Raw genomic sequence first — 27,272 nt, 5'->3', positions numbered from 1 at the left:
AGGTAGTGCAGGGTTGGGTAATAACTTCCTGTGCGTTAAGGATTACAAGTAACATCTTTCATGTACAGGGAGTCATGTGATGAATTGCAAAAATAGAAATATTGCTCATACTGACTGTATGTTCAGGATGCCCCAAGGCTGCCCTGGTTAGAGGTTTTTTCCAGGCATGTCCAACTGGTAAGAGGCCCTGAGGTGGATCCAGAACACATTGAAGAGACTATATCTCATCTGGCCTGGGATCCCCTCAGGGGGGGAAATGTTGCTGGGGAGAGGGTCATTTAGATAAAACCTGCTGCCCCTGCGACCCGGCCCCAAATAAGTGGAAGAAAATGTAGGGATGTGTGAATAAAATAGCAAATCTCATCAGCCATACAGATCCACTCGACTAAATTCAACTACTTGGAATCAATAATTAAATTATCTTCAGCGTATTGTATTTCACTGTACATTGAAAATGGTAACTGCCAAACATTGAGGTATTGAGGTGTGAGAGGACAGGTCTGAATGAGAACAGGATAATTGCAGTTCAGCTTGCTCCACTCAGAGCTGGTGTCTAGCCAACCGAGGGACAGACCCTATGGCGGGCCCCTATAGGGCACCACTGGAGTTCATAAACCCGGAAGTAAGTAAGTGCCATGGGGTCTGTCCTCTCAAACTCAATGAGGATTTTTGAATGTTTTTTTGGTTAGATGCCTGAAGTAAACTCTGTGGTTAACACAAGCTTAAGAGATGTTCACTTCTGTTGTACGACATAAAATATGATAGTAAATACCAGACGGCAACCTTCAGGTCTGAGCATGGAGGCAAACCAGGAAGTGCCTTAAGCTGCATTCTACCCAAAATTCCAGCAGGGGGCGCTAAGTTTGGCTGCTAAAAAAAATCTGTCCATTCATTTCAATGCAAAATGAGAAAAATTCTCACTTGATTTATTACCTTGAATTTCTCAGTCAAAAAGTGAAACAACAAACTAGTTTTGTATGGCAGCAAAAAAAGTGAAAAAGAAGGAAATCAGTGGTGCTGTCAGCAAAGTAGCGGACCATTAAATTCCTGGTGAGGTTTGAGTAATTACATCGTGATATATAAAGCCTAATAATCTATATAATATCTGAATATTGCTATTATTATGATGGAGATATATTATTCACCTCTTTACATTGACTAATAATGATGTCCTAGTCAGAGGAGTGTGTGGCAGCGCTGATTGGAAATGTTTCTATTCGGGCAGCACCGCTGGTGAAGGAGACGCTGACACTCCGGTGTCGGAGCTGGAACAGTAAACAGCAGAAGACAACAACATTAAATATCCTCGGCTAGTATTCTGTTTAAAGAATTTCACGATCGCAGGGTGTATTTATTTTTGGAATATGTTTTAACGATAAATTATGTAGTCTAAACATGTTTTGCTTTGTCACTATTAAAAATCAAAACACCACAGAGTTTTATCAGCTCCAGGCATCGATACTATAGTCTAAGATCAGTTCTCCGACTCAGACGTGTGGACTTCACGCTGACTCAAATTTGCGTACACGAGCTGAGAGCAGCCGTGAGATCTGATCATACCCTCCACTCACGTCCATATTGATAAATGCCGAGGCTTGCGTAGAAATTATCTTACTCCCACTTTACGCTCATTTTCTGTCGTACAGTCGTTTGATAAATGAGGGCCAGCTTTTATTTCTGGTTTATTTGTCCCTTTTTGACAGTAAACTGAATATCTCTTTGGTTTGTGGACAAAACAAGAGATTTGAGGACGTCATCTTGTGGTTTGGGAAATACTGATTGATGTTTTTCAACATTTTATTGACCAAACAACTAAACGATTAATCGTTTAAATAATCGACAGATTAATCAATAATGACAATAACCGTTAGAGGCAGCCTTAGATGCTACTTCAAGGTTGGCCTGGAAAATACATCACTTTGTTTGCTATATAGGCTGCTGCCTCGGTCAGCTTAATCGGCTTTGGGTTGTGATTTTGATACATTTTACAAAAATCTGCTATTTTGAATTCAGATGGAAAAAATAGGAAATTGAAAGACTTTCAACTGGTGGGAAACTATATTGCCTTCCAGTTGTTCTACACTGTAGCTCATCTGCATAACGCCTGCAGGTCCTGGTTTGTTCTTTTCAGCCATCAGATAAAACTCATCTTTAAGAACCAGCAGTGGAAGGCACTGTCAGAGGGTACAGCAAGTAATATGCAAAAAAGATGTACTCAGTGTGTGTGTGTGTGTGTGTGTGTGTGTGTGTGTGTGTGTGTGTGACAGAGGAAGTGAAAGTAACAGGGAGTTGGAGAAATACTTAGTAATGGCAACAGACTGTGGGGTTTTGACACTTCAGCTCATCACTTGCTCATCCACATCATGGCTTCCACGGCCCACGTTAATCATTACACACACACACACACACTGTACTGTCAGCTGTATCGATTGTGGGGTGGCCGGTGGATGAACCTGTCATGGCCAACATAGATCGGACTGGAGGATAATGAAGTCTTCCTGCCCTATCTGACAAGCTCCGAGAGACAGTGAGAGAAGGAAAGTGTGTGTGTGTGTGTGTGTGAGAGAGAGAGAAGGAGACAGAGAGGGAGAGAGAGCGAGAGAGAGTGAAAAACAGAGAAAGCTGCTCCTGGGACAGCCCACGGGCGTCCTAACCATTGCCTGAATAAATTGGATGGAAAGAAGCCCCTTGAGTCGAAGACGTGATCTGTCATGATGTCATCTAAACGAGAATCGCATGAAGGGAGAGGTTAGGGTGCTAATAAAGACCTAACCCACACACACACACACACACACACACACACACACACACCACTGATTGAACAGTAAGTGCAAGCTGACAATCTTCAGCTATTTTCCTGGAAACATTTTAATCCCGCTGTAGTATCGCTAAAAAGATTCTGCTTCCTTCCCTCCCTATCTTTCTCTCAGTTCAGTGTTGTTATATATTAATATGATGATTACTTCCTTCATGATTTTTTCAGGTATGGACTGATGTTCTGTGTTCTATTGTGTCTATCGCAAACAAAGTAACATTAGTATTAATTTGTTAGTTTCTCTCCACCTATATATATATATATATATATATATATATATATATATACATACACACTGCAAATGATGTGTTTCTTACCAAGTTAAACAAACTTAGATTAAGAAGTGTTAGATAATTTATCTTGTTTTAAGAATTCATTTCTTATTTTAAGTGTTCAACTTTGCAATATAATATATATAAGATTTAGCGTTGTTATCTTGTTTTTAGACACCTGTTTCTTGCAGTGTATATATATAGGTGTGTTCCAATACAAACACTACATACTATTTAGTATGCAAGAAACAGTCCATATGGCAGCCTTCTTTTCTGGCTACAATCCTCTGTGCAGCAGAAGATACGTCACATGGACTGAGCTGCTGAAAGCACAGACAGCCTGACGACATTTCAGGCTATAGAATGCTATAAATATGAAAGCAAAAGGGTCAAAGTTTAAAGCAGGTTATTCTGATAAAATATTATTTCTGAATTGTATGGAGACTGCATGCAACACTATGTACTTTGTAAGGGCAGCTGCAGTACGTACTAATAGTAAAACGAAAAAGTATGTGATTTGGAACACAAGACATTGTGATCACTCTACTTTTAGTTCTGCTTTCGATCCCACCGACTAAATATACCCAACTCATTTGCAGCTGGATGCTCCACTCTGTTCACTAGCTGTTAACGTTCTCTGTCTAACGTGACAGACAGGCTACATTACACTGTGCACTGCAAAAAAGGTGTGTCTCAAAACAAGATAAAAACACTAAATCTGAGGGAAATGATCTTGCTGCATGGACAGATAATTTCACTTGACAATATTTCTTAAATTAAGATTATTAAATCTAGAAATAAGCATGTTGTACGCTTAAAATAAGAATTAACTCTTAAAACAAGACAAATTAAAGCTGCAAGCAGCGATGAACTGGCCTGAGCAGAGTGACCTGACAATTATTTGTTTCTTACCAAGTTAAAAAGATAATTTATCTTGTTTTAAGAGTTAATTTCTTATTTTAGGAAGATAAATAAGTATCTGTCCATGCAGCAAGATAATTTCCCTCAGATTTAGTGTTTTTATCTTGTTTTTAGACACACCTTTTTTGCAGTGTACGTGTAACACATGCGGTTTGTTCACGAATCGGCTGCTGCATCACTGCGCTTCCACTATAATCAACAAACTAGCTGCACCTGATTGGCTGTTTGTCTTATGCTTGGCTGATTAGCTATGGTGAGCATATTGCTTAGTTTCCAGTTACTAACGCTTTTGGGTTACTTATAGTGTGTTCTTGCTGCTAGCTCTTCATTACAGTGGCTAATTATCTGCTTTAAATTTCAACCTACACGAGTTCTACATTTTTACATTCTACAAAAATAAGAAAACAATGTCACATTGTGCATGCTTTAGTGCTCTTTGAAATATATAACCATTCAAAATCAACAAAATTTTACACAACAATGAAAAAGGCTGGCTACACGGTGGGCTAGTGGTTTTGCACTCTTTCCTCACAGCAAGAAGGTCGCCGGTTCGACTCCCGCCTGCAGCTCTTCCGTGTGGAGTTTGCATGTTCTCCCTGTGTCAGTGTGGGTTCTCCCTGGGTACTCCAACTTCCTCCCAGAGTCCAAGAATGAATGAAAAAGGCTTTTCTCCACAAATCACATCTGGGGTTAGATGTATAAAATATGTGAAACCACAAATAACACATGTATGCCTTTTATATACACATAAACTGGCATTTTAAAATCAACATTGTTTCTAGGTTGGTCGATTTAACTGATATTTTTGCAGTCCACACTCTATTCTGTAAAATGTCAAATGTGCATCTCTAAACTCGATTTTAATTATTCATGAGTGATGAATTTCATGACTTATTTACAATCGAGCATCACCTCCTGTTGAAGATTAATTTATCTGATCCTGAATTGTGGAGCATTTTGTAAAGCATGTTTCGACATGCACACTATGAATAAATCATAGATTATCCTTCTATTGTTTAATAATAATGATGATTGAGATTTTAACATGATGATGGTGTGCCGAAATGTGATGAATCAGCGGAAAGGAATACTATAAATAGCAATAGTCGTGTGTAGTGACAGCTGCCCTGTCACTGCAGTGCTGGAGGACCTTACACATGCAACACAAGCAGGGGAACACTGTACTTCTGCTTTGCTGTATTTTTAAGGTTATTTTTGAGGTTTAAGGCCATTTCTACATTCATTTCACTCACTTACAGAGACGTTGATGATGCCCTGCAGGGTGTTTGCATGCACCAACTAATTAAACTCAAATGCAGTTGTTGGACATTACAACACATTTTTATGAGAGAACTGATGCCATGGGCCAGATTTAAAAACTAAAATATAAAACTAGAAAAATAATAGAAAAAATAAAATAATGTCTTGCAAAAATATCTATCTATCTGTGCACGTGCCTGCTCCTTCCTTTAGTGACCTTCTCATTAATCCCAACAGACGGGTCTCCCCTTAAAAACATCAGTGTCAGGTGCAAGGTTATAATAGTTTGGGATTTTTCATTAGTTTTAGTTTTAATTCCGTTGTCAATTTTTGTTTTCAAATTTAGTTAGTATTAATGAGTTTTCAGAGTGAGTTTGCTAGTTTTAATTAGTGTTTGTTTTTTTGGAAAATGCTTAGTTTTAGTTTAGTTTTTATTAGTTTTAGTGATTTTGTAATGGGGTATTTCTTTGGTGCCAGATTCAATAAGATAACAATAAATGTTTCCTTTATTTCCTTTGTCTTTTCCATCTTAGCTCCAATAAGTTTATCAAGGTTTTTTAACGAGCACACTCTGCATTCTGTTTTTATTTATGTATTGCTATTGTTAGTATAATTGTTAATGTTTCTGTTTCTCTGCTCTCTTGCCTCCCTGTATATTATTATAATACTATGTATTTTATTGTATTGTATTTGTTTCTCTTTTTGTTTTGGGGGTTGTCTGTTTTTGGTGGTTCTTTGTTTTAATGTACCGTTTGAAAAACGAAAATGTGGAAAACAGCTGTTTGATGCTAATGAATGATTATTTCCAAGAAAAAATACTATAAACATAAAAATAATAATAATAATAATAATAATTGGCATAAGCTTAGTGTTTGTTGCTGGACAGTTATTTTTTTGATAAAAACAGCTGTCCAGAATTGAGGTTGACGGGGGCTGACACTGCACTGAAGTTTAGAAACATTATATTTGTAGCCCTAAAAGAACAGAACAATGAACTGAAAGACACTAACAAAAATCCACTGAGCTGCATAGTGTGATGGGAATAATTGGCTTAATCACAATTGGTGACCTCTTTCATATTAGTGATTTGAGCACTTCTTAGATATACATATTGATAAGTGCAGCTAAAACACATAGGCCCTCATTTATCAAACGAGCGTAGAAACGAGCACAGATCCGAGTGTATATTTCGTCTTACGACAGGTTTCACATGGGATTTATCAAGCGATTGTATCTCTTCAATCACAGTGTAAGAATGATCGGCTGTTGATAAATGTGGCGGCTTGAAACAAGTGTCATCTAAATACCACGCCCTAATATATATAATATATATATAATATATACCCGATTCAGATGACTCGCCTTCAGAGTTTACGACACCAAAGGATGCAATACGACCAAAAAGAGGATTTTTTCCCCCTAAAGTCAACTTTATTAGCAAAGTGCACCGTTACAAATAACAATAGGGGCAATATAGACGTATTAAAGAAATACACAGCGACAGAGGTTTATGAAATAAAAGTACTTATAGTTATAAACTCAAACAAGTTCACTAAATATTTTACATTTGGAGCACGGACTTAGAAGTTTTCACAGCTTTTTGGTTGAAGGAGGTAAACAATGTTTTAAAGTAAGTTTTAATCCAAAAGAAGAGGAATTTCTCAGTCAGAAAGTGAAACGCTGACGTCCAACAGCTGCAACACAACAAACTAGTTTTGTTTGGCAGCATAAAAAGTGAAAAAGAAGGAAATCAGTGGTGCTGTCAGCAGAGTAGCAGACCCTTAAACTCCCGGCGAGGTTGGAGTAATTAATTCATACATTGTGATATATAAAGCCTAATAATCTATATAATATCCAAATATTACTATTATTATGGTCGAGATATATTATTCACCTCTTTACATTTACTAATAATGATGTCCCAGTCAGAGGCGCGTGTGGCTGATTGGAAATGTTTCTATTCGGGCAGAACCGATGCTGAAGGAGACGCTAACGCGCCGGTGTCCAGCAGGATAATAATAATAATAATAATGGTAAATAACAGAAGACAACAACATTTAATATCCTCAGCTGGTATTCTGTTTAAAGAATTTCACAATCGCAGGATGTATTTATTTTTGGATTATGTTTTAATGATAAATGATGTAGCCTAAACATGTTTTGCTTTGTCACTATTAAAAATCAAAACACCTCAGAGTTTTATCAGCTCCAGGCATCGATACAATAGTCTAAGATCAATTCTCAGACTCATACATATGGAATTCACGCTGACTCTAATTTGCGTACACGAGCTGAGAGCAGACTGAGATCTGATCGTACCCTCCGCTCACGTCCACATTGATAAATGCTGAGCCTTGCGTAGAAACGATCGTACGCCCACTTTACGCTCACTTTCTGTCGTACGCTTGTTTGATAAATGAGGGCCATTGTGTTGTTTGCCTAAATGCAAAGGGAATTCATCTGGCAAGAAGTACAATGAATAAATAAATATTTGTCTGAGCTGCAGAGAGGAACTCTCTGTCCCAGACCCCTGTCCCTCTGTCTGGAAATGACTTCCCATTCAGGAAACTACACACTGACATTTTTAATCCATCTTCCTCCAGCGTGGACCTGACACTTATTCCTCTTGTATTCCCTGTGGGCAACCTCTCTATCTATTTCTCCTTCTCTCTCCCTCTCACCTTTGCCTTACTCGCTCACTCACAGTGACATATGGGTCCCCTCCAGAACAACATTTCAATGTAAAAATAACATTATTGAACCTGCAGGATAACAGCAGAGCCAGATGTTTTTGTTGCCTAACAATAGATTTCACATGATATTGCAAAATCCAAACTTCTCACCCGCTTTTTGGATCAAACATGGTGTGACTGTACATACAAAAGTCACTCTCAGCTCCCAACCATAACAGCTTTGCGTGACATAATCATCAGGCAACAGAAATCTCCTTCCCACTGCAGCTGCATTTTCTCGACCTAAGACCATCAAAGAGCTGCTGCTGCTGCCCGCAGAAGAGGGCAGCTGAAAAACTGATGCTGCTAGCATGGCACATTCATAACACTGTAAACTGTCAGGATGGCAAAAAATGACCTTATATGTGTACTGTATGTGTGAATGTGTCTGTGTAAGTGTGTAAGAGTGATAGTGTGAGAGAGTTAGAAACTGTCAAAACATCCATTTATCAAAGAGCCCCGGAGGTCTCAGCAATGTTTTTCTCTCTCGTCCTCAAACACACACACACACACACACACAGATATACCGTCTGAGGCACTTTGCATATCAGCCACGTTGTAAATAGTGTCTAAGGCCCCGTCTACACAAGGACGCTTGCAGGTAAAAACAACAAAATATTTTATGGGAAGTGCCTTTCGTTTAGACGGTGACGGCGTTTTTGGGGCTTAAAAACGCAAAAATATGAAACCACCCTCCAAAGTGTAAAACTGTAATACGCTCCGCCGTAGCGTGTCCGTCTACACTGACAAGACACAAAACTCTGCTCAGATCTGCTCACGTCACGTACATGTTTACGTCACATACATGTGCCAGTACAGGGAAATAAAGAAACATGTGGGATTATTTCCATGAGTCGGACCTTCAAGCTGCTCTGGCAGCTCTAATAAACTTCTTTCCACCAAATGTACAGGATATGTACAGATAGTATTAGTGAACAGAGAAGGATCTGTAATTACCTCTATCACATTTTGGATGCACCAATTGGTGGGAGGCGAGCCAGACGGCTTTGGACGAGACCTGGGAGATCTAGTGGATGGTGGAGAACTTTGTGGAAGGAGTAGCTGATTAAAATGTGTGGCGTGAAAACTTCCACATGCCCAAACATGCTCTTATCGCTTTAAGTGATGCCGCCTTGCATGCATACCCAATCACATTCACACACTTTTGCGTCACCGTATGCAGCAGATTTCCTCCTGAAAACGCTTGTCTAAACGCAGAATAAAAAGTGAAGACGTGACGCCACTTTTGCGTCCTCTGTTTAGACCTTCATCATGTAAACGTAGCCTTAGTTGAAGAAAAGGTTCAAATGTTTTCAAGTCAGAATCCTAACTCAATAGTCAAAGTTAAGAGACTTACTGGTTGCAGTAATCATTCCTCCTTTGTACACAGGCCAAGAAGAGATCCTTTCCTTTTCAGCCAAAGTAAAAGCTGCACTCAGTAATATTTTTACTTTAATAATGGATGGATGACTAGAAATGACGCCACAAATTCTCATTCCTAAACATAACGGTCACCACTTTAAACATGGTTAATGTTGTTAAATGGTCACATTTTGATTAGGTTTTATGAAACAAAACTACATGGTTATGGCTAAGGAAAAAAGAATTTAGTGTAAAATAACTACTGCTGGATGTGAGGTTGTTACAGTTGTTATGTAAGTAACATAAAACATAATGTTAAACAGGATGGACAATGTGACACAGGTATGCCTTTTTAAAAGTAGAGAAAATTAGATATTCAAGAAGGGGAAACTTGAGCAAATTGACCATTTATGGACGTTTTTGTGACCATGCAACCCCCTCTCACACACACACTCCTTTCTTTTCTTTTAATTTTCTTTTCTTTCTTTTTTTCTCTTTTCCTCCTCTTTCCCCTCTCTCTTTGACTATTATTTATGTATTTCATCTGTTATGTTTATGTGGTCAGTTAAATCATTTTATACGGACTATGTCTAAATATCTAAATATTCTAGAGTTTATTTGGTTTCATTTTATGTGACTGTTGTTTGTTCTTAAAATTATACAAATCTAATGTCTAAGGGTGTATACAACATGTAATGTAGACACCAAATGAATGTACCCTGATATAGGTATGTCCCTCTGTTGTTTTTGTATACACATCAATAAAAATATGAAACACAAAGTTAAAATAACAATGCTGACTTTATGGTTTCACTGTGCTCATGAACACTCACCTCCCTGCGTTTGTCTGAACCACCAACCCTAAATGGACCTTGTCATTCATGCTCATTTATTACATTTAAACTACCTAATTTCCGCCTTGGCCTTCGTCTCAATTACTTCAGCCACTAGTGCACACACCTAACAATAGGTGAAAATATGGGGAATAATACTGCTGTACAAACAATTTACGGTGTCGTTTTTTGGAGGACAGTCTTGTATAATGTGTAAGGTGGTAAAAAATTATCACAGAACTCTGCAGTTAACCTCGTCCCATTTTTAGCTTATTTCATCCCATTGGTTTGTTTTTTCTGCCCGCAATCTTATGGTTTTCTGAAAAAATCTGATCCTATTCTCAAGCGTCTTTTGCATTATCCCAGCAAACATAAATTGTTTGTGATAGACAGTTGTATACAGCTATGCATTGGCTACTTTCAGGTTCATCGCTGCTTTAAGTGAAACTTTACAGAAAAGTGTTTTTTTAGCAGTGCAAACAAGGGGGTTCAAACATTGGTACTCTTCTGGTTTCCAGTCAGAGTGGCTGAACAAACTGAAAGCAGAAGCAGACCCACAGCAAAAAGTGCTGCTACTGCTCTGATAGCTTTGCTGAGAATCATTTAGAATGCATCATTATCAAGCTCAAAACATACCCAGTCTACAGTGGCACTTACTGCTCCGAGTAAATCAAACCTCCCACATGGAGGACAGCAGTTTCTTCAGACTGCACAGGCTGAGCTCTCTCTAACAAACACTATGTACCCAGATAAATGACTGTCAAAATACACACTATAGCTGTCAGTGGTCACAATGAAAGCAATCTTAATGCTCCGACAAGCAGTAATGTATTGTTGTGAGGTGTACAGTAAGCTGTATACATGGCAGATGAACTGAATGCTAGAACTGCTGCTGGTCTCAGACAGCTTGCAGACACGACTCAGAGCTATTTGACCGGTTTCTTGCATTTTCTCTCAAGCTCATATTTTCCATAATCTTTCTTAAAACCGTTCTGTAGTGTCTTACGTAAAGGTGTTTTGTGCCTTGCATTTTATTTTCTCAATAAATCCTTTGCTAGGAAATATTTACACTGTTTCTGTAACTGTAAATATTTGTATGATAGTCATGTTATTATTTAAAAAGTCATACAAATCATGACTTAGTTAATCCCTTTTAGGAGGTGCATAGGACATACCATACTGTGCCCTAGAGTAGATACGTAACATGAATAATGAGGTGTCATTTTTATGTTTAGCACTGGAAGAAGCAAGGGGTAGTTTTCCTATAACCTAACCTTCCACTCACTGTGAATCTGACTTTGTTTAATGGGTGCTCCTCAAGCAGCTCCTCTGGGGTTGAAAAATGAAGCCAACATGGAAGTGCCAGAACCTGTAGTTCCTTCAATGGCCACTTGAGGCTGGCTCCAAAAGTGAGTTACTCCCTAGGCTACCTTACATGAGCCGTGTTTCCACTAGGGGGAAAAGTGTCCACTGGGAAAGTCTGAGGCCACACCCTCTCTAAAGTCCTCTCACTCTGTGTGTCTCCACTACAAGTTAGCCCCCAGAGGGATTTAGAGACTCTGGAGGTGACGTATGGTTTTCACCGTCGCTAACTGTGCACAACGTCAGCAGCTGAAAGCAGCATGGCTAATTATGCACAGAATGTCCGCTGATCATAAACATAGTGATTGTTAATTAACGACATCGCTAACTGTGCACAGAGTGTCTGGTGCTTGTTGTAAACAAACAGAGATCACTAAGTAAACACCTCCTGTAGCAGCAGCACATACACACTGTACTGCTACAGAGCTAACGGCAGTTAGCGGCTCCCCCACTATGCGGCATGGATTTGTCTCCAGTCGCTTTGAAAAATAGTTGCTAAAGGGGTCTGAAAAGTCGCTAAATTTAGCAATAAAGTCGCTAAGTCGCTAAGCTTTTACAAATGGTGTGTGTTGTTGTTGTGTGGAGTACTACGTCACATCCTGCTTAGCGATTTATCCAATCAGTAACCAGGCTGTTTTCAGGGGAGAAAAAAGACCCTGCTCTTCTACAGGGACCAAAAAAGTCCAGACAAAAGCCGGCTCCTGACTGCTCGTATTCAAATTAGGGGTGTTTCGGCGAGTGAGACCCGCCTCATTCCGGGTATTGCTCGATAGTGGAAACAGCCCTATTGTGCCACCTGCCACCATCAGGAATTTTTTCACACACCAATGAACGCAGCGACAGGAGCAATTTGGGGTTGAGTATCTTGCCCAAGGATACTTTAGACTTTAAACTTTAGAATACGTTTACAGCCTGGTAAAAAGAATATGGTTTTGGTCAAGTTTCCCCCTTCATGACATAACTTTTAGGGGGGTGCATTTTTATTTGATATGATATTTAGTCACCCGATTGTGTTTCTGAAAATGCTTTAACAGAATATCGATTCACATTTGATCAGCGTTCCCTAGTTTGACAGTTTGATCTGAATTTTGTGAGCTGCGCCGGACATCAGTCATCCTATCAAAGTGCTGATCAGCCCGGTGAGGGCCAGGCCACCGGGAAATCAGTCTGAATGCCAGAGTAATCAGATTCATCTGACAGAGCACATTCGGTCAGTTTCCAGGCAACCTAATTATATTAAGGTTTAGTGTTATGCATAATAAAGGGCATGGCTGCTTTGAGTGACAGGTGGGCACTGCAACAGGTGGTACCCAGGCTTCATTTAGTCCCCTCAGCTCACTCACACACTATTTTTGGATTGGCCAGTAGTTAGAGGTAGTCAGGCACTGGCAAGATGGCAACACTCATTACCACCAAGATTGAGCTTCAAATTTGCTCTTCAGAAACCTAGGGGTGAGGTCATGGAGACCATCATCAAAATGAAATGCAGTCTAAGGCATTCCAAAACATGACAGTTGGAATTTACATAATACAATATATATTTAGCCTATTGGCAGCTAAGATGATGTATTACCGCTACCTGAAAGTCGAATGTTTTGCCAACTCTTTTCGTCCAAGTATTTGACAAAATGTGGCATTCCCATGTGAAGTATGGTTTTCAGAAACATTAAGAAACCATTCAAATCTTCTAAACCTTTGACTGTACATCAGTTCATATTTCATGAACAACCCAGATTCCAAAAAAGGTGGAATGTTGTCTTAAATAAAACACAATGGGATCATTTGCCAGTCTTTTTTTTTTTTTAGCATACTTTATATTCAATTGACAACTGTACACAGACAATATATATTTAATGTTCAAAGTGATGAACTTCAGTTTTTTGTAAATATACACCATAACTTTTGTAGTTATGTTTTACGATGAAGGATAATACAACATTGGCTTGGGAACACTTTGGAAAATTTTAGTCAGTTCACAAAGTTTGTTGCTGCATCTACAAATGCAAGTTTAGACTCTCCATCTAAAATGAAAGCCTACATCTAACCCGGATCTACAACATCCAGAAGTGCTGCCAACTTTGCTGGGCCAGAGGTCATTTGTGATTAATTGATTCAAAGCGGGAACTTGTGCTGTGGTCTAACAAGTCCACATTTCAAATTGTTTTTGGAAATGATTGTGTCTTTCAGGCTAAAGAGGAAAAGGACTATCGAGATAGTTACCAGCACAAAGTTCAAAAGCCAGCATCTGTGATGGTATGGGGATGTTAGTGCCCATGCATCATGGAAACTGTCTTATCTGTGAAGGCATTATTAATGCTGAAAGGTATGTACAGGGTTTTGAGCAACATATGCTGCCATCCAGGCAACGTCTTTTCCAGGGACGTCCCTGCTTATTTCTGTAATGCAATGCCGAGCCACATTCTGCAAGTGTTACAACAGCTTGGCTTTGAAGGAAAAAAGTGGAGCTACTAGACTGGCCTGTCTGCAGTCCAAATCTGTCTCCTATTGAAAATGTGTGGCGCATTATGAAGCATAAAATACATCCACGAAGGACCTGAAGTTGTAGATCAAGCAGGAATTGGAAATAATTTAACTTATAACTTACACCTAATACGGTGCAATTTTTCTAATATTAGTGTAGGCTAGATATTAGCACTGTTGATTTCACGTTTAAGATTGTCATTTTATTCCATATTTTACCGTAAAAAAAAAAAGTTTTTCCATCAAAAGAAAAGCTGTTCTGCCATTTAATTGACCAGAAAATACTTTATAAATGCTGCAGAAGATTTTACCATTAAATATTACAGTATATTTTGTTAGAGATATGGTGTTTAGTTTAACAGTGAGAAATAGTATTTTTACAAAAAATAAATGGAAAAATTACACTGATGGCTTATCTATATATATTATAGTATATTGCCAGTGCATTTTACAGTGGAGTAATGTATTTTTTTTTTAAACTGTAAAAAAAATAAAATAATGATTTGGCTGATATAAACATTTACGATGTTTCATTGTTACTGAAACTGAATTAACCCATTTATCATTATACGGTCTTTTACTGTCATGGTTTAGCAGTTTTTCACCATAAAATCTACATTTTTTACAGTGTACTTCCCTGTTACAAATAACAGTCTTGTCATTTATTCCCCTGTAGAAATATGTCTCTTGAGCATCAGCACAAAAACTGTCTGATGAGAACAAAACATCAAACAGCTCTTTTTCACTTCTTCCTCAGATCTCCACCATTCGGCACAAGATGCTTACCTTATGTAACCTGACCATAACGCCATAGAGCTGAGATCCAGCTTAAAATCCATTCAATCAAACATTTCACACGCAGAAGCTCAGAGTGAAAATATGTCTCTCATCAAGTTAGGAGTGAATATTTATGGCATATTGAACCGATTAAAGGAGACACCACAGGCAAAGTTTATGTAATCTAGATGTTATGACACAAGCCTTTCAGGACAGAGGAGACTCACTTCTCATGCTGATTTTACACAGAAGGAGTCATTTCACTCAAAACTCTAATCCAATTCTTCCAGCTCTTTTCTCAGGACTTGAAAGACAATCCATCTGTTCCTCCTGGCCGCCGTTCAATCACACCGCCTTCTGTTGTGTGGGCCGGAGGTGAGTTAAATGTTTCTACCACTTCACTGACAGCCGGGGGAGCCGGGGACATGGTGGCATCTCGCTGCTATAAAGATCACGGCTGGAGCTCTAATTCATCACCCCAGGCATCATCATGTGGCATTACAATATGCTAATGTAGCGACGCCGTGCCCTCGCTGTCACCTCGCTCTCTCTCTTTCATCTTTTTTTCCTCTTCCCTCCACCTCCCTTTCCTCTCCGTCCCCTTGGGGGCCAGGCTCCCCCCCTCTGTGATTTGCACCTTGCTGCCAATATGTGGAGGGGGCTGAAAGTGATGTCTGAGCTGATGTTGGAATTAGGTGAGCATTGCGTGTTGCTGTCTGGCAGCAACGGACGAACATGTAATTAGCCTGTGGTGTCAGCGTTACAGCAGAATCCCATTTAATAAGCACAGGTGGAAAATCACCGCCTCATATGCCTTCAGATGGGATAAAAATAGGAATACCTTTGCAACAGGTGTCGCTTTGTGGTGGAAATTCTTGCGGTCGGGTTTTGACAGAGATACAGTTGAATAAGGATTACCTAGAAAACATGCTGATGCTGACTAGACGTTGAATCCAGGTAGAGACGAGGTGTAATCTTCATCATTTTGGCATCAGGAGTTTGTTTAAAATAGTTTTCAAAGCTCTTTGAATACATACACTGCAAAAAAGGTGTGTCTAAAAACAAGATAAAAACACTAAATCTGAGGGGAATTATCTTGCTGCATGGACAGATAATTTCATTTGACAAGATTTCTTAAATTAAGATTATTAAATCTAGGAATAAGCATCTTGTACACTTAAAATAAGAAATTAACTCTTAAAACAAGATAAATTAACCCTCTCCAAAAGCGCCAAAGCAGCATGGAGCCCTACTGTAAATTTAACTCTAAAGTTAAAAAAAAAAAGAAGATTCAAAATCACATTTTATGTTGGACTAAATGACAAAAAAGACACAAAATTACTAAAAGAAAGACACAAAATTACTAAAAGAAAGACACAAAATGACCAAAAAAGACATTAAATGAGAAGACAGAATGAGCAAACAAACACAGAGGACGCAAAACCCTAACCCTAACCTTACAACAACAGATACAAAATGAGCAAAATAAGACACAAAAAAGACACAAAAAGACATAAATGATCAAAAAAGACACAAAATGATTTACAAAGACATGAAAAGACATGAAAAGGATTCAAAAATTGACAAAATAGCCCAAGACTCCATAGAGTTAAAGCTGTAAGCAGCGATGAACTGGCCCGAGCAGAGTGCACTGCAAATTATGGTTGTTACCGAGATAAAAAAAACCTTGAAGATTTAGAGTGTTACATAATTTATCTTGTTTTAAGAGTTATTTCTTATTTTAAGCGTTCAACATGCTTATTTCTAGATTTAATAATCTTAATTTAAGAAATATTGACAAGTGGAATTATCTGTCCATGCAGCAATATCATTTCCCTCAGATTTAGTGTTTTTATCTTGTTTTTAGACACACCTTTTTACAGTGTATCTTTCCTTTTCTGTTATGTGAAAATGTGATAAAATCCTCAATTAATATTGTCCTTACCCCATGTGACGGATACGTTAGCCAACCCCAGTCTCCTGTGATGGTCGTCGTGTCCAGTAGGTTCACTGCAGAGAGAACAAAACAAAAACAGAGGAGGTAAGTGAGGAACTTTAAATGATTGTTTTTGGCCATCCTCACCCATCCATCCTGTCCTTCATCACAATCCTCTGTGTGCACTGGCACCCGGCAGAGTCACACACATACACACTTACACCTGTCTGACAGGTGTGACTGATGAGGCGGGACGGTCGTCACGGCAACTCTGAGCCGGGTGTCACAGTGTGTGATGTCACCTTGACCTTATTCACCCTTGGAGCCGGGACCTCAGTGGTCCAGGCTCAGAATAGAACAGGAAACAAAACATTTACTGTTAAATGTCCAGCATAAAACAGTACAGTATCTGAGTGCTGACTGGTGAAAGGTCACTGTAAAAAATCCAATAAATTGCGGATTAAAGATCAGACTGCAGCTCAGGCACTGCTTTGTTGGGCTCCCTTTTTCTCTTTTTATTAAAAAGTTCAGCAAAAAGACATTTAAATACAGTTCAAGTAGGGAACAAAAGAACATTTAGTGCAGAGAAACAGTGTGTGTGTGTTCGTGTGTGTGTGTGTGTGTGTGTGTGTGTGTGTGTGTGTGCATCACTATCTATAAATCGAGACAGACAACAAGGTAAAAAGGTAAAAGGAGAAAAAAATACCATAAAACAAGACAGCATGTTTTCAAGTTTTCAGTGTCCAATTTACAAAATATTACCAACTTGCCAAAAAATCTAATTAATTAATATTCAAAATAATCAATACTGAGACATTGCTGCACTTATAAATACTGTTTTCTACCATACATTATTTATTTGTTGAAATATTGCTGTTTTATGGCATACATATATATTAATAGTGAATGTATTATTAAACATATTAAGATCACCTAGACCTACAGTAATATTTGGTTATATGTAAGCTGACATCTTGTCCAAAAAGACTAACAATTAGCTTTATTATCTTAGCTTGTCATTAGCCTTATTTGATTGAGCTGATTAATGAAAAACAGTTTTTCAGTAAACAGAGTCAGTCTGTAGTCTGTACAGTCAGTCTGTAAAAAAAGCAAATTTTAGCAAGTTTGTTACTTGCCTTAATTTAACCACTGGAATAATTGTGAAGTCCCGGGTCCTATGTTCCCCTCTTTGTATGAGACTGGGGAACATCGGACCCTTTTCCCCCACTTTTCCCAAAAAGGGTCCGATGTTCCCCTTTTTCCACCATTACTGCCAAATTCCATGGCAAATAGGCCTATGTAGGCCTATGGGCTGTTTGACTTAATAACCTAACCCTAACCCTAAAAGGAAAAAACTAAGCCTCGATGCAAGACAATATGATTAAAGGTGGGAATATACAAACATGAGGAATTCTAGATTTAAAAAGCAAAAAAAATGAACTGCAAAGTAACCAGAAAGTAGCTGCTGCTTGAGCTAAGGTGGGCCATGAGACGGTGCTGGCCATGCTGAGAGTCTACCGTAAAGATTGATAGATTGCGGGGAACGTAGGACCTTTTTTCTCTAAAAATAAGACCTGGGGAACATAGGGATGACCCCGTACAGACATTAGCTAGCAACAACTGAAAAAATCTATGGTGAACAGACACAAAGATTAACACAAAGTCAATTTAGCTTTTTGTTACTTACTGAATTTAACCACTGGAATATCTGTTTTATTCGTTTCTTTATTTCTTTTTATTCATTCACCCCAGACAGGTGGTACAGACTTTAGCTGTGGCTAGCTTGCAGCTTAAGCACTGACTATACTTTGCTAACTGACTGTTGTCTGTAGGCTACTTTGTTAGCTTGCTCAGCCTCTGCTGCTCTCACAATAAATTCTCTTCCACTCTCTTCTTTTTTTAACTCCTCTCTGTATATTTGTGAAGTCCCAGGATAAGCACAGCGTTTTCACTTAATTTAAAGATTTTTACCTGATGTCGACACCTCCTTGCCTCTTTTTCTCAATGCCTAGAGCAAAATTACATCTCTTTGCACACACTTTTTACAGTTTACTTTGTATGCAATCTAAAATTCACTTGACATTCTGTCTGGGCACACCTCAGATCTGAGTGGCAGAATTTTACAGGAAAGAGGGATCGACAGAGGAGGAAAAAATGGATGGAGAACTTCATGAAGCACTAATTCTCCCCACTGGCAATGTCCACATCTACTGCTCTAGCAGGTGTGTGTGTGTGTGTGTCTTCCTCACTTCCAGCTAATATGATCTCTGCCCCAAGGCTGCTTGTCAAGCAGCTAAGTGATGTTCCTCACATTAGAATGAGTTTAACAAAACACTTCACGCTTCTTAGCTCTCTGTCTCTCATCCTTCATCTTTCAGTCTGACACTTGCTCTCTCCCTGTCTCTCATGTGAACACTACAATATGCAACATTTTGCCTTGAAGCAGGAAGTGAACTGCAAGGCCTGGCCTCCTCCCCCTCAGCTGGTCAAGTTCCTATCTGAATACTTTTTATTCATACTGATGAGTTTTCAGATATGCACTCTTTAAGAGATTATGCACCACCCGTCTGTGGTTACTTAGAATGCATTGCAAGATAAAAGTTCAAGAAATGCTATTAAAAAAATTGTAGCTGTTTCTTAGTTCAAGGGCAAAGGGAACATTATAATATGTATCATTTTTTGTTGTTTGTAATAGTTAATAGGACTACCATCACTAAGCAGAGGAAGAAAAACAGGACCCATAGAGAAATATAACTACTAAACAAGAACCACCCACACAGTTTAACTGACAAGTGACTTCTGGCATCTGCAGAAAACTGATGAGCAGGCCCAAGTATCTACATGGCCTCGGACCACAGGCGTTTTTTTTTTTTTTTTTTTTTTTACTTCTGTCTGATCAGACCTCCTCTCTGAATCAAGTGATTGACTGACATCTGACTTTCTGCCTAACTTTTTAATTGTACCTGTCAGAATGGGACAACAAGCCTATATGATTCTTTTACAGCTGCATGAATACGTTTTGACCACTATAGGAAGTAGAAGGAAGAACACAACAGCCTTTTCCATTCCCATTTTACTTTATTTAATCCCACAATGGAAAAAGTCAACCTCTGCATTTAACCCATCCTTTTTTACACACGAGTGAACACACCATGCAAGGAGCAGTGGGCAGCACATTGTGGCGCCCTGGGAGCTGAGTGGGGGGGTTAGGTGCCTTGCTCAATGGCACTTCAGTGCTTGACCAAGATTATTATAGTTAACTAAAACTTACAAAATAATGAAAACTAGAATAGAAAAAACATTTTCATTCACTGAAATAATAATTTTGAAAAAATATAACTAACTGAAACTGTATTGGGTGGTTACAAAACTAACTAAAATTTCTATTCCTCCGCCGCTGAGTGTGTGTATTCCTGCTTTGTGGGCTTTCGGGAGAAGCGCGAGTAAAATCACCGTAATGACACCATGTTGGCTGTAAAGAGCAACTTCTCAGCTTTCAGAAAACTTTGGTATTGTCCCGATAGCCGGTGCAACACTTTGTAAACTTTGGATGTTGTGTTTTCACTGTGTGCAAGTGAAAGTCCTCAATTCAACCATGATAATACCAATCACATTTTTTTTGCGGTGGCTGAAAAATCCAGAATACATGTAGGGGAAACACTGCATAATCCTTTTTGGTTGGTATGAAATGTATTTATTTAGCTCCAACTAAACAGCTGCTGGTTAGTGAACATGCAGGAACACATGGTAGATATGTTTACTGAGACTGGGATGTCCACACTCCAACCAAAATGTAAAACACCCGGAACTGTAAGAGTTAATAACCTTATTGGGGCTGAGATGAATAAAAAAAAAAAATGTATTAGGACCTCTTTGAATCTCGCACCCGACACATAGCCAATTACAAAAAACTAAAACTAACACTAAAACTAATAAAAACTAAAAGTAAGCATTTTCAAAAACTAAACTAAAACTAGCAAACTCACTCTAAAACTAATTAAAACTAACTGAATTTCTAAACTAAAACTAATGAAAAATCCAAAACTATTTTAACCCTGTGTTTGACCTGTTGGTCCTAGGATTCATACCGGTGACAGGCCGGATTCCTAACCTCTAGGCCACGGACTGCCAACTCCCATTAACTCCCATTACCTCCCAAAAAGAACATGTGATTGTTAAGGTGCTAAAGTGTCCACTGCCTAAGTTTGCTGGTTGTTTACTGTCAAGTGTCTGTTATTTTGTGTTATGTAGTGTGTTTACCAGCGCTTTAACACAGAAACGAGCTAATGAGAGTGGTGACCATGCAATAAATAAAACAAAACAAACAGCAAAAAAAGAATAGGAGTCGACAGCTTCTTTAGTGGCCTTGTGAGGCAATGTAAGAATTCTAACAAGCTCGGAATTTAACACACTGATGTTTGGCAGGTAATGCTTACCATTTTTCACCGTGTTAGTTTAGTCTGTTAATAAATAAATAAATAAATAAAAACAATCAACTATCAACTATCGTTATCAACACACCCTGACCCTACTTCTGTCCTTCACAATAAAATACAGTACAGTAAAAATACACATGTACTTTTAAGATGTCTCCCAGGTGTTCCTACTGCTGTCTCTCATCAGAGTCACTTTAGTATTGTAATTAGACATGTAAATCTCCATGTACATAAATGAAATAATAAATAAGTAGATTGTTAAATATGTATAAATCAATCAAACATGTTACGTTTGTAGTAGGCAGCGGCTATTATGTTTGTGGAAAATGTTTTATGTTCATGGGATTATTACATTAAAAGCTACAGATTTTTATTACGCTCGTGGTTTATTACGTTTGTGGGCATTATTACATTTGCAGGTGTTACAACCCAATTATATGATCATCGAATTAGTTCAAATTCATCCTCTGGGCACTATGAATGTCTGCTTCAGATTAATCAATCCAATTGTGATTTAACCTGGATTGGAAGTGGTGAACTGACCACTAACTATCTGATAATACTGTTTTGATTCAACATTCATTCATTCATCCATTCGTTACCCTAATCTGAGCGGTGGGGTACCTGCTATCACAGGTCAGACACCAATTAAACCTAAGCTGCATGTTTTTGGACTTTTTGGAGGAAACCAGAGGACCTGGAGAGAACCCATGCTGACACGGGGAGAACATGCAAAACCCACACAGAAGAGCCCTAAACCATCTTGCCGTGAGGCGAAAGTGCTTGTTTTAAGTTCAGCAAATTTTTAAATAAAATAAAGTCATATTTTAATTTTTACCACTTTGTAACTTAAGTTAAAATGAAGTCTTCCACTTACACTTTACTTCAACCCCCTTTATTTAACAATAAACCCACTCTGACATGGAACAATGACCTCTAATAAATGAAGCTTTACATAATAAAAATTGGATGATTTTGCAAACTCCCAGCATAGCCTTGCCCATCTTCAGCCTAAATAAAAATCTAACTAGACAGAATAATTGAAACAGCTGTCAGGGCTTTAACACAAATGATATCCAAATACAGGCAGTCCGTCTTTAATAACTCCAGAACATACGTGAGGTAATCTGAAAATAATGAATTTCCATAGCTAGTAGTCTTGTAATGTAACAGTAGACAGACAGCGCTGCTCGTGTTTATGAACGTGTAAAGAGATGAGATCTAATCTGGGTTACTCCGACACTAAACGCTGCTTGGTTGCTGCTGCTTTGGAAAGTTTTGCTCTGAAGTGTCAATTTGTCACTTTCTGCGGGTCAAGAAGTGTCTACACCCACAATTCATAGAGGCAAATAGGATGAGTGTAAGGGGTAATGGGGATAGAGCACTCTTGTCTGCTACAGCTCCACTTCATGATTTAGGCTAATAAGACGGGAGTATTTTTCCATAAAAATCTCGCCAAGTGGAGCCTTGTAATTTCTCTGAGCAAAGGCTGCTGCTTCCCACACAAACACACACACAAACACTCACGTGTTGCAATTAGCTGGTGTGTCACTCCTCCTAATTTGGGCACTGGGCCGCTGAGGAGGGCAGTGGGTCAGAACACATAGACAGATGGCAGTGCCACTGTCCTCCCATCCCTCCATCCATCCCTCCATCCCTCCCCCACCTAGCAGCCTTCTCTCTGCCTCTCCCTCCCTCAGGGCGCCGACGTCCCGCCGTCTTGTATTGATGATGCGATGGCCCCTCGCGCTCTAGCCAAGGTCACAAATGGATGCCGCCAATTACACTCCTCTGAGTGCTCTTCATCGGCCCACCAAAGTGACATAATGAAAGCAGCGTGCTAGCACAAGTGGATTTAATAATTCTTCCATGCACCGGGGGAATTTTGCTCTGCTATACTGTTATTATTAAAGGGTGAAAAAAAAGGACAAATATATCCGAAAACATGCGAGGTGGTGTATTATCGCCACAGCAGGCTGTGTGAAGATTCATGAGCCATTCCCAGTGGTATTAATTTAATTTCCACTCAAATGAGAAATCCCTCTGTCTTTGAAGGTGGTGGGAGTCATTTATCTAATTTGCTCTAGCTGTCTGAATTATGACTTGTATACAAGCAATAGGATTTAGTGGCATGTTTGGTGCTTTGCTTTAATGTGACAGGAGCTGTGTGAATATAACAGAGAACAGGCAGTAATTAGCACTTTGTTATTTTCTCCCCTCACACTTCTTCTCATCTTAATGCTGAAAAACAGAAGTAAAGCTTCATTCTCTCTTTCTCTGCATTCTAGCCCCACATTAACCCTCTGAAATCTTGGGCTATAATGTCCTTTAAAAAAATCTGTTACATTTTTTTACCATGTCATGTTGGTATCAGTTTTTTCAGCATTACCATATGTCCTGATCATTCGTTTTTAACTTTGACTTACTTGATAAAACCCCCCAAAAAACAAAGGAAAACATAAAAATCTGATTTTGAAAATTATAAAATTTTTCAATACACAGAATTTTAAATGTTGCAAATATGAATACAGGTTGCAAATATTACATATAACAGGAAAAATGAGGATAATATCTAGTTCTATATTTTTATACTAAATATATTTGACATTATCTCCGGTTTTACTTGGCTGAATATAATTTAAAAAAAAATCTGGCACGGAGTTTCAAGCCAGAACTTTAGAGGGAAGCTGATGGCAAGACTCGACGTTGCTTTATTTTTATTTCTTCATGTCATGAAGAAGTAATGTGCTGGTGCTTTCATGGACTCAGCTTTTACCTGAACCATTTTTAGAGATTTTTCTGCTCATGCACAGTTTGTTTCTATGTTTCGTTATCTTTTTATTATTATTATTTTTTATTGTTATTTTTTATTATTTTTATGTAAAGCGCTTTGTGTTGCATCTCTCTTGCATGAAAAGTGCTATACAAATAAAGTCTGATTGATTGATTGATTGATTGATTGACTCTAGAGGGTTAATGGACAGCTTTTAGTTTATGTATCTGACTTTTGTAAGCTAATTTTATGCTGCAGTGACAAGATTATAAACCTTGTGACACCTTAAAGAGAGCTAGTTATAAAGACAGAGGGTCCTATACTCCAACAATATATTTTGCAGCAGTGAAGAGGTTAAAGCCTTTGTTTGTTGGTGGATTGTGGGTGGAGGGACCAAGTGCTTCTCCTCGAGGACTCTGGGCTTGAAATTGAGTTTGTTCCTGTTTCATAGCGTTCTGTTCATAACAGCAACACAAACCACCAATGCCAGCCCTCCACACCACCACCACCTCCAACAATTTCTCTCTCGCCCTCTCTAGCCTGCACTCCTCCACATCTTGGAGAGCGCCAAATGAAAAAGCTGTCCACCGACTTGAGAGCTTGTTTTTGCTCGCTCAGAGACACGCCACATATTTCCCAGGGCGGTGGTCAACTTTCCTCCCCCATTACTTTTCTCTCGCTGCCCCGCGACTCAATCTGGCCTATAGGTTAGCGGCTGTGTGGACGCCTGCGGCCTGGCATTCATGTCGCGGGTATGTATCAAATCAGCCAGGCCCGCCAATGCTTTTGAAATGCATTGACGCTCTCACACACACATTCTTGTACTTCTATCTTTGTGAGGACCCTTATTGGAACAGTGAATTCCCTTGCAAGGTTATAATAGTTTGGGATTTTTCATTTGTTTTATTTTTAATTTCGTTGTGAATTTTTGTTTTCAAATCCAGTTAGTTTTGATGAGATTTTAGAGTGAGTTTCCTAGTTTTAGTTGAGTATTTTATTTTTTGAATGCCTTAGTTTTAGTTTAGTTTTATTTTTTTGTAATGGGGTATTTGTTGGGTGGGAGATTAAAAGAGGTCACAGTAAATTTTGCCTTTTGTCTTATCCATCTTCATTATGTATGAAATAAAAGCTGACATTTTCATTATAATTTTAGTTAGTTTTGTAACCACACAATACAGTTTCAATTAATCATCATTATCATGTAACCTTTAGCCCTTAAAACAAAGTCTGAAATCTCAAAAAAGCCTTTAAAGAAGTGAGGACCGACCAAAATGTCCTCACTTTGCAAAAATGTCCTCAATCTGTTGGTTAAAAACGTGTTCCGGTCCTCACTATGTAGGAAGTACAAGAACACACACACACACACACACACACTATCTGTCCCTAGCAGTGGTCATGGCGGGCTGAAAGAGGGAGTGTATGTGTCTGAAGTCAACATGGAAGAATTATGGGCTGTCTTGGAGGAAGTAGAGTATGCCTGCAGCGCTGGCGGTGACTCCATACAGCCGACAACAAAAATGTTGCCTTTTAAAACATACACACACACACAAAAGGGGGAACTATAGAAAGAGTAAATGGCAGAATAGCGCGGATGCTCAAAACCTCATTTCCACCCCAAAAGACACGGCCATACATTTCAAAGGAAAGAGCGAAGCCATTATTCTACACCAAGTGCCTCACACACACACACACACACACACACACACACACACACACACACACACACAGTATACATGCATACATACACACAGATAAAAGCAAAAAAGTGCATTGAACCGTTTTCAGGAAAAGAATGATACACAAACACACGTTCAGCGAATGTACACCCTGTACATGAACAAATACACACAGAGCTGACACATACAGTATACGTGCACACACACACAGAGAGAGACACATGATGGCACAGCTCTTGGACCAGACAGGGACTATGACAGCTGTGTAATTATCTCATCAACACCTCCCTTCTCTAACAAGCTTCTCCTTCTCTTCCCTCTCTTCTCGCCGCCTGAAAAGCTCCTCATCAGCACCACGACCAGAGGAGACGATAAAAGCCTTCACAGAGATGAGAGGAGCCCCACCAAAACACCAGCCCCCCCTTATTTTCAAACACATATGCACACACACACACACACACATCTTCTATCATTTCTAGTTTTGTTTTGCATTTGCTCCAAAGTCCTTACGCCAATTCCCCACTCGCCCATTAGGAGAACAAGTCCATATAAATTACAACCTCTCAAAAAAAAAAAGCACTCTCAGCCTCTCTTGTTCATTCAAGGCGGCAGAAACTAATACAAAATTACTTGGAATAATTGTTTTCATCCCCAGTGCTGCCTATTATTTTTACAGTTTTTTCTCCAGTAATGCTGATGGCGATTAGCGATTGGTTTAGGGAAGTGTGCTGAACTAAATTAGACACGTGAAATGAGAGGTGGAATAGAATTAAGGGTGTTCAATGACTCCTTTGATTCGCAAATTGTTAATTTGGTGCCTGTGAGCAAATAGAGGAGGAAGGAGCATGAGGTACAGGATCATGTTTTTGCTGCACACAAGGACACTCAAGTACACAAGCATGGCGGGTGTTTAAACAAGTCTCTTCAAGCTTTTTCAGATCCAAACCATGAAGTAAGAAAGGCAACGCAACCATTCCTCAGGCATGACTGTGCAGCACGACGTACTTTCAGAAGTGTCATTTTTGTTTGGGATAATAAGGATGTCTTACCAGAAGATACCAGACATTTGAAAGCATCCTTTTACAGAGCTGTAGCCAGGATTTTAGAAATGCTCTGAGTGAAATTCCCCCAGCAGAGACCAACCTAATTAAGTCATTTTTGAGAAGCTACCAACCAAACATAGGTTTTCCATAAATTTTATCTCCCTAAATGATGGTCTGAATCAGGGGTGGGCAACTTAAATGCTGGAGGGGGCCACAATTTTTCATCGACTACACAGGAATACAAAAGGTTTGAAGCAAATAAAAAATAACCACTTACTGTGATTTCTTTTTTTTTCAGTGCAAGAACAGCAGACCAACATTAATTGCAAGAAGTCATTTTGTGCATTTTTACACTGCACTTTTAAGATTTCATGTTCAAATGCATGTATTTGTACTGAGGGCTGCGGGCTGTATGCGGCCCCCAGGCCTCCAGTTGCCCATCCCTGGTCTGAATGATCTTCCTCATGCTGCCAGGGGAGGAGAATACTGAACTCCTTTTTATGTTCATGTATTTAAATGTTTGCCCAAGTAGAATAAAGACTAGAGAGTCTGTGAGGCTGGACTAAGACAGCAGGGTTTCAAGCTACATATCA

General features: G+C 39.0%; 1 protein-coding gene across 4 annotated transcripts in view; it reads right to left on the bottom strand.

The window, feature by feature from the left end:
• The window catches only part of epha8 (eph receptor A8), a 188,916-nt gene that overhangs the window by 124,448 nt on the left and 37,196 nt on the right, over positions 1 to 27,272 (bottom strand). For all 4 annotated transcript variants that reach the window (XM_059329522.1, XM_059329523.1, XM_059329524.1 and 1 more), the window contains exon 2: positions 16,761 to 16,825. In XM_059329522.1, the coding sequence (XP_059185505.1) occupies positions 16,761 to 16,825 (65 nt within the window). The remainder of the gene's footprint in view (positions 1 to 16,760; positions 16,826 to 27,272) is intronic.

This window comes from Centropristis striata, chromosome 3, assembly GCF_030273125.1.
Source record: "Centropristis striata isolate RG_2023a ecotype Rhode Island chromosome 3, C.striata_1.0, whole genome shotgun sequence".
Lineage (NCBI taxonomy): Eukaryota > Metazoa > Chordata > Actinopteri > Perciformes > Serranidae > Centropristis > Centropristis striata.
This window is presented reverse-complemented; position numbering and strand designations above follow the sequence as displayed.